The 8,131-nt window shown below is 39.5% G+C and overlaps 1 protein-coding gene across 1 annotated transcript in view; it reads left to right on the forward strand.

Moving 5' to 3' along the window:
• c1qtnf12 (C1q and TNF related 12) overlaps nt 1-7,844 on the forward strand; it is a 35,437-nt gene extending 27,593 nt beyond the window's left edge. Inside the window, exons 5-8 of the mRNA XM_015943205.3 lie at nt 1,566-1,674; nt 2,955-3,048; nt 7,361-7,439; nt 7,527-7,844. Coding sequence (XP_015798691.1) covers nt 1,566-1,674; nt 2,955-3,048; nt 7,361-7,439; nt 7,527-7,625 — 381 coding nt within the window. The 3' untranslated portion in view covers nt 7,626-7,844. The remainder of the gene's footprint in view (nt 1-1,565; nt 1,675-2,954; nt 3,049-7,360; nt 7,440-7,526) is intronic.
• The last annotated feature ends 287 nt before the right edge of the window (nt 7,845-8,131 follow it).

Raw genomic sequence — 8,131 nt, forward strand, 5'->3', positions numbered from 1 at the left:
CTCTCACGGCGCCTACCTCAGAGTGGTGGTGACGTCACTTCCTTGCTGTTTTGTGAGCGGGCAGTAGGGGACGGTGTCGATGACCATGCCCCATATGTGATCCAGTGTATACACTCAAAAGACACATGGACTCTACACAACCATACACAAGAATCTTATTCATGGATTTTTCTTCTGCATTAATACAGCAGACACCAGCATTTTGCTGGAACAGCTTTCAGATCTCCATCTCCACACGACGCTGCTTTTATGGATCCACAGCTTTTTGAAAGACAGGCCACAACAAATGTTTTTAAGAGGATTTAAATCCACGAAAGTGTCATTAGCATTGGACTGCCACAAGGCTGTGTTTTGTCTCCAGTGCTTTTCTCCGTCTACACAAACAACATCCGGTGCCATAGTGAGAGAATTCCCTGTATAAGTATGCAGACGACATGGCACTGGTGGCATCAGTGGAGACATCGGAGGACCTGTCTAAATATCAGCAGGCGGTCAGCAGTCTGGTCCAGACATTTGGAGACTTTCACCTGGGGCTGAACATCTCAAAAACTAAAGAAATGTGCTGTGGGGCGGCCAGTGAGGCAGACACGTCCCTGTTCACACCCCTCAGTGTACGGGGTCAGCCTGTGGAGCAGGTTCAGTCATTCCGGTATCTGGGAACAGAAATCGATGACCACCTGTCCTTTGCAAATCACAGCGACGGTGTCTACAAGAACGCACTGCAAAGACTCCACCTGCTAAGGAAGCTAAGAGCACTCAGTGTGAACAAGGACATCCTAACAATTGTATACAAATCACTGAATCCATTCTAGCTTTCAATATTACAGCTTGGTATAACTTTCTTACAGTTAAAAACAAAACACAACTCTCTCGCATTGTTAAATTAGGCAGCAGAATTACAGGCTCACCTCAGATCCCACTTCCTGTTCTTCACGAACGAGCGGCACACAGGAAGTCTACCCCGATCAGTGCAGACTCAACCCGTCCACCGAACCCACATTTTCAGCTACTTCCATCAGGAAGGAGGTTCAGGGTTCCACTGGCCAAGAAAGGTGCCCATAAGAAATCATTTGTTCCCACCGCGATTACAATTTTGACTTCTTAAAATTTTATTTATTCATTTTATTTTTTTACGATGATAACATTTTAATACCTTTTAATTGTCTTTTATATATTTGTGTGAATGCGATATGGATTGTATTGTAAGGCGAGCCATGTCCAAGGCGAATTTCTGCCTCAATTCGAGGTGGACAATAAAGTTTATCTATCTATGCAGGACTCCCTGCAGCCTGCTTCAAAAATGCTGCAGGAATGAAGTTTCTTCTGATTATGTTTATTTTCATATCAAAGAGGTTTTTTGATTAATTAATTTGATCTTTCTTCAGAAAATTCTGGGGTTCTTGCACAGTGGCAACACTAAGCCCGTGTCAGCATGCTTTCATTGGTTAATACAGTGTTTGTGACATTCTCCTAACTTCTAGCAATGGCTGTACACAGTGTTCGGCCATGGATGCCAGTAAATCATGAATTGCTCACATATTACTCAAGTTTCTGTGTTCTCTCAGCCACCCACTAAAGGAGCTTTCCTCCGAGGGACTGGAATGGACCAGACCACTGGGAGGTTCACAGCCCACACTGCGGGGATCTACCAGTTTTCTGCCAATGTCCACATCGGTGAATTACTATAACTTTCCTTTATGCATGAGATTCTTGTAAAATTGGTAATTAATCACATGTTTATAATTCCAGTTCTGGTTCTAGTTGAAGTAGAAACACAAGTAGAGTTATATATTACATAAAACTCAAGATAAAATTAGTAGTTGTCTGATAAACCATTGTGTTTTCTCATTTGTTGCATTTCTTTGTTAAAATTAGTGCTTTTCACATTTAGTGTTTTTGGTCAAATCAATGTGCATTAAATTCAATTCAATTCAATTCAATTCAAGTTTATTTATAAAGCGCCAAATCATGACAAGAGTCGTCTCAAGGCACTTCACATAATAAACATTCCAATTCAGGTCAGTTCATAAAGCCAATCAGTAAAAGGTTTCCTATATAAGGAACCCAGCAGTTTGCATCAAGTCACTGACTAGTGTCAGTGACTTTACAGCAATCCTCATACTAAGCAAGCATGTAGCGACAGTGGAGAGGAAAACTCCCTTTTAACAGGAAGAAACCTCCAGAGAATCCTGGCTCAGTATAAGCAGCAATCCTCCACGACTCACTGGGGATCAAGAAGACAGAGAGCACACACACACACACACACACACACACACACACACACACACACACACACACACACACACACACACACACACACACACACACACGCACGCACGCACGCACGCACACACACAAAGACAAGTAGTGTTTCTATGGTTACATTGTGATGTCTTAGTAAATATTGTATTTGGTGAAAGATAAACTTTATTGTATTTATCCTAGTGGATCTATAATTAAACGGATAAACTAGTAGTAGCACATCCAACGTCAAGGAAAGCAAAAAGTTATTATCAGGAGAGGGAAGTTCAATTTGCCCTTTAACTTCACAAGAGCCACCTTTTCAAATGAAGAGGTTTGCTGTGAAACAGTAGGGTTAGGGTTACTTTCTTACTTCCTACATTTGCTTATCTCTTATTTTTATCTTTCTTTTTGCACCAAGTGCTGCAGCAATTTCCAGTGTTGTGATTTCTCGCACATACGGCAATAAAACCCTTCTGATTCCCATTAGCACAGATGCAGAAACGCACCACATAAATGTGTTTTTAGCAGCTCCCTGAAAGATCATTTTAATATGTAGAAAATAGATTTCCTGTTTGCAACACAGCAATAATGACAGGGACGTTTGGTTTTAAGATCTCGGTAATGAAAACTCACACTGCCAGAGACAGAGACGTGGAATCTACGGCTTTGTGATATGTTTACGTTAAAGTGACTGTTTTATCTCCTTGCAGATCACAGTAAGGTGAAGAGGAACAAAAGTCAGCTGAAGGCCAGAGAAAATGTCCGCGTGTTGATCTGCATCGACTCACTCTGCCACAGATACACGTAAGTGTTTTGTACGGTTTGCAGTCCTCGCCAAGTTCAAATCAACTAGAGATCTCTGCAGTGTGGTCTGTATTTATCTGGACACGCTGGGAATCAAAACCCTGGTGATCTTCAGTGGGTTTTAATAAAACTAATTTAGACTTTTTCTGTGCAGAAAAAATAAACAAACTTTACATTTTTGACATTCCTGCTGGACGGTTTGTTCTCTTTTCCCTCATATTAGTTATGGTTTAATGCTGCCTTAACTTTAGCTGGAATTTACGAGCTGTTAAAGGTGTTTTCTGCTGCACTTTACATGGGACTAGTTTGGCATTTCCTGTGTAAAAACAGTGGTCTTTGAAAGAAATGTCCTCTCAGTTAGCTCTAGAGCTTGCTGCCAAACTAGAGTGACCTTTGACCTAGCATGTTACACATGAGAGAGAGCAAGAGGGAGGCAGACAACAAATGCTACTGTAGGTCTGCATGCAAAAGAAACGTGGGCTAAATCTTTGTTCTTTCCAGGCCGTCAAAACTTCTCTTTATAGAAAGTCAGAGAAAATAAAAAGTTCACAGTACTCCCTGCTGTCTCCCGGACAGTGTACAGCACTGCAATAAACAATAATGTTTTTATAAGTTACTTAACCAAAAACAGCTCTGGACTTTTGGTTTTCACGCCATTCTACGAAGAGAATGCGAAACAATGGTTAATGCCATGGCAGTTAAAACACACATGAATGATTTATGATAAAAAATAGCATTTTTGAAGCTGAGCCTATTAAAAGTCTTGATGTTGTTTTAATGCATGGTGAAGAGGAGGAATGACCCCAATCCCAAAATCCTCTCAGATGACTGAGCTCCTATTTCTGTGGGCTGAAACTCCAATGAAGGAAACTTATTTAGGGGCAAGAGTGGCAGAGTAACGTTTTTCTTAGCGCTAGGGTTGTCACGGTATGAAAATTTAACCTCACGGTTATTGTGACCAAAATTATCACGGTTTTCGGTATTATCGCGGTATTTTTTAAACGGTGTTGCATATGTTCAGAAAGCATTGATAGTCCTGTTCTACACAAACTGAAATAGTTTTGAAAAGGTTTAATATTGTTTATTAAACCTAAAATAACACAAAGTCTTAGCAAAAGTGCAACTTTTCACAAGTAAATGAACAAATAGCTTCTTTTTCTGGAACATGTTACAGTAGTCAGTGCAGGTTTAAATTATACAAATCCAAACATTCAAAACATAAACAATATGTAAACAAATCAAAGAAACACCACTTGTTTTCTCATATACTTGTTTTCTTCATTATCAAAATGAAAATCTAAAACTCCAGTCCACACTTGACTTGAGCGCTGTACAAGTCAACCTTAAAAAATATGTATTTAAAATAAATAGCCACTTTAAACAAATGACTAAAATAACTACTACACTATGTAATCAAATCCAAATGTTCAAGTATAAATGGCATTGAATAAGTAAACAAATCAATGACAAGGAACTAATTGTATATTTCTCTTCATCATCAACAAATACGATGCTTCATCCAGCAACAGGGTGTCCGTAACACGGTTTAAATGCTGGCAGAGGACGCTGCGGCTGCAGTATATAGTGACTCGTTGCATTCTCCCTCAACCAAAAGTCCTCACGTCATGCATTTAAGCTAAAATGCTAATGTTAACTTACCTTGCACTGGCTGTAGAGACGTGGGTGATGGTCACGCAGATGTGCCGTTAGATTCGAAGTGTTGCTGCCTTCTGCAGACACTTGTTTCCTGCACGTTCTGCAAACGGGATAGCCGTCTTCTATTAACTGTCCCTCAGCGTTTTTCAGAAATCCAAAATATGCCCATACTTCCGATTTAAACTTCTTTGAGGGCTGATGGATGTCCTGGGCGCTGCCGTCTCCTCCTTCCGCCATTATTTCAGCTTCAAAGTTTTGGTGCCGTTGCAAACTAAAAAGTGCGTGTGCGCGCCGCGGGAACTTCAGCTGAAGCGACGGTGGCTGGTAAGGGTCACCGCGCCGAAACCGCGGCCACGGTAAACCCACCGAGATAATTTAGTTTTTTAAAAACTGGACGGTTATTTTTATTGTCAACTTTTTTACCGGGGTTTACCGCTATACCAGTTACCGTGACAACCCTACTTAGCGCTATCTTAAAATCCTCCAGCACCCACCCCCTATGTAGGTTTTGCCTCTAAGACAACAGAAACTGCGGTTCTTCAGACTCCACAGTTTCGGCCAGCTGCTTCAAGTGCCCTCTTGGACAACCTACCCTTAAAGGTCCACCAACTAGTCGTCTGGTTGCCAAATCAAAAGCCTTTGGTGGTGATGCTTGTTTAAATGTTTAACATTTATTTGAAAACTTACCTAGTTTATACCGAAATCTGCAATCACTGGTCCACAGATCTGGAATAAACAAAGCTACCTTGGTAATGGTAAAATTCTGCCAGAACCAAGATGGCCGCCCTCTGTATGTTTTAATGAGCACACACGCAGGCTTCCATTGCATCAATTCTATATAAGGGACATGTCCATCCACCCATCCACCATCATTCTATCCATCCATTGATTGCATTCTACTTATTGAACAGAGGCAGCAGCCAGTGTTGGGAAAGTTTGTTTACAAAACGAACAAGTTCAAAGTTCAGTTCATACATTTTAAAATGAACTAGTTTGAACTAAGTTCACTGTTCCAAAAACGAACTTGTTCATAGTTCTTTTTTCTCATATATATATATATATATATATATATATATATATATATATATATATATATATATATATATATATATATATATATATAACTTGTGAAATAATTTTCCAATTGTTGGCACCCGTTCAGTCCACACTCATACCCAGCTGCAGTTTTTACCCTACAGTATATTCTTAATAACATGAGGAAAACATTATTCGAACAGTTTTTTTTAATGGGAAATTATTAAACAAACTTAGGAAGCAGTCTGAGGTTGCAAACTCAAAGTGCAAAACATAAAAACAGTGTAATCTTTCATTTAACCCTTTGATGCATGGATTATGAAATCTTCATGCATGATTTTTTTTAACATTTTTTTCATTTGTCTTTAGGTGTGAATGAAACAAATTTCAACAAATATTTTTTGTAAAATTTTATAATTTACAAATAATTTATTACATGTCCACCTCAGTGGACAGTGTGCATTCTGAGCATGAAATATGTTGGCTTGGCTTACTGAAGTCCAAATGAAGAGGCTCAAATGCAATAAAGTCCTCAACATCTGTGCTTTATAGCAAAAACAAATAAACAACAATTTTGAGTACCTGTCCACTGTAGTGACCATTATGCATCAAAGGGTTAAGTCCCGTTGAAATTTTTCTGAATGAACTTTGACTCCGGCACACAGCATAGACATAGAAGAGTAGACACCGCACCAACCGCTACTGCCTATGTTTGGCCGGATTTGGGGGTTCTACTTTCTATAAACTCTATGGTTAACAGGATGTTTTAGCTAGTCTTTAGCTCCGGAAAAGCTGTGTGGAGATCTGGAGCTAGAACGGCGAAAGAACGCGTTCATGCACCTGTTCACGCACGCCAGGACGAACGCACTCACTTTTACGTTCGTCAGGCAAAATACGAACGAGTTCAGTTCATGAGCATGAATAAAAAGGAACAAATTCACGAATGATCGTTCAATGAACGCGTTTGGCACAACACTGACAGCAGACTAAACAGAGACCCTAGCCCTTGGTCTCCCTCTCCCCAGCTACGGCTTCCACCTCTTCTGGAAGAGGGTTGTGAAATTGGCCACCAAATAATAGAGTACGTAATATGATGCAAGTGACTGTAGCAATGAGCCAGCTCCAAAAGGCCTTCAACCAACTGGCACCGGACAATTATGTTTTCTCATGAAATATTCATTCTGTAAATGTTCACCTCAAAACACTGAGATCTCTTATGCCCTTCCCTCTTTATGGACATTTTGTCGGTGGTCCTGGAGGAATTACGTTAAATTGTATTAAATATGGTTGGTTAAGTCAGTGTTATTGTGCAGTTGTATTCTACTTTCATTGTCCAGCCTTAAACTCAGTGCAGTTTCCATGCAATCAACTTGAGGTTCACCTGCAGCAGTTGCAGTGATCAGCCATCATAACTACTCTTAGTACTCTAGAAATCCACTTTACTTTATTTACTAACTAGTAAAGACACCAAATAAATCATGCTTTTCCTGGAAATTTAGGAATCCTCATCAATTTCAACACTTATTCTTTGTAATGTGTGTCGGTTCTTTAAACATCAAAGGTTTTATGTGTAGTAGACCTTACCTTGACTTATTTTTTATCCTTAATGATGTCATTACAGTTCACTGGAGATGATTGTTGGATTAGAAAGTAACAGCAGGATATTCACTGTCAGTGTGCACGGACTGCTGGAGCTACAGGTTAGATAAGAGACAAACAATCTGAAAATATAGAAAAATAATGTCCAGTATTTATTTTGTCTTACACATTGTGTGTTTTCCCTGCAGGCTGGCCAGTACACATCCATATACGTGGACAATGCAGCTAGTTCTTCCATCACTATACAGAATGGTTCAGACTTCATGGGCATCCTGCTCGGCGTATAACCTCACACCCAGGAAGGGCATTCTCAGAGCTGCCAGCTGGTGGCTTTTTGCTATTGTATCTTTGAATAAACTGCCTCTGAAAACATGGACTCAAGAGCAAACCACAGGGGACTTCTGAAGAAAGAAAAAATGGCTGACATTGACTTTACTGCCTATAAGCTGAAAAAAGGACAGTGTGAACAACTCAAGGGATGAGTTTTTTCTCAATGCACTTTCTCTTCCTCCACACACCTAGATGCATGTTGCTTCATCAACAAAATGACCTATAAATCAAAAGGAGTTTGGAAAGTTGCTGTCTATTTTGCAGTAAATCACACATTTGCTCTTTTTACGTCAAAGAAACATGAAATAATATGGCTTTCTACGTACTTTACTTTGAACTATTATGTGAACAGTTATAATTCTGAATGAATTTTTCACAGTTATATATTCATTATATATAAATATATTATATGTTCCATAATATATTATATGGTATTTATCATATATTATATGGTACATAGACT

This window comes from Nothobranchius furzeri, chromosome 15 (genome assembly GCF_043380555.1).
Source record: "Nothobranchius furzeri strain GRZ-AD chromosome 15, NfurGRZ-RIMD1, whole genome shotgun sequence".
In the NCBI taxonomy this organism is placed as follows: domain Eukaryota; kingdom Metazoa; phylum Chordata; class Actinopteri; order Cyprinodontiformes; family Nothobranchiidae; genus Nothobranchius; species Nothobranchius furzeri.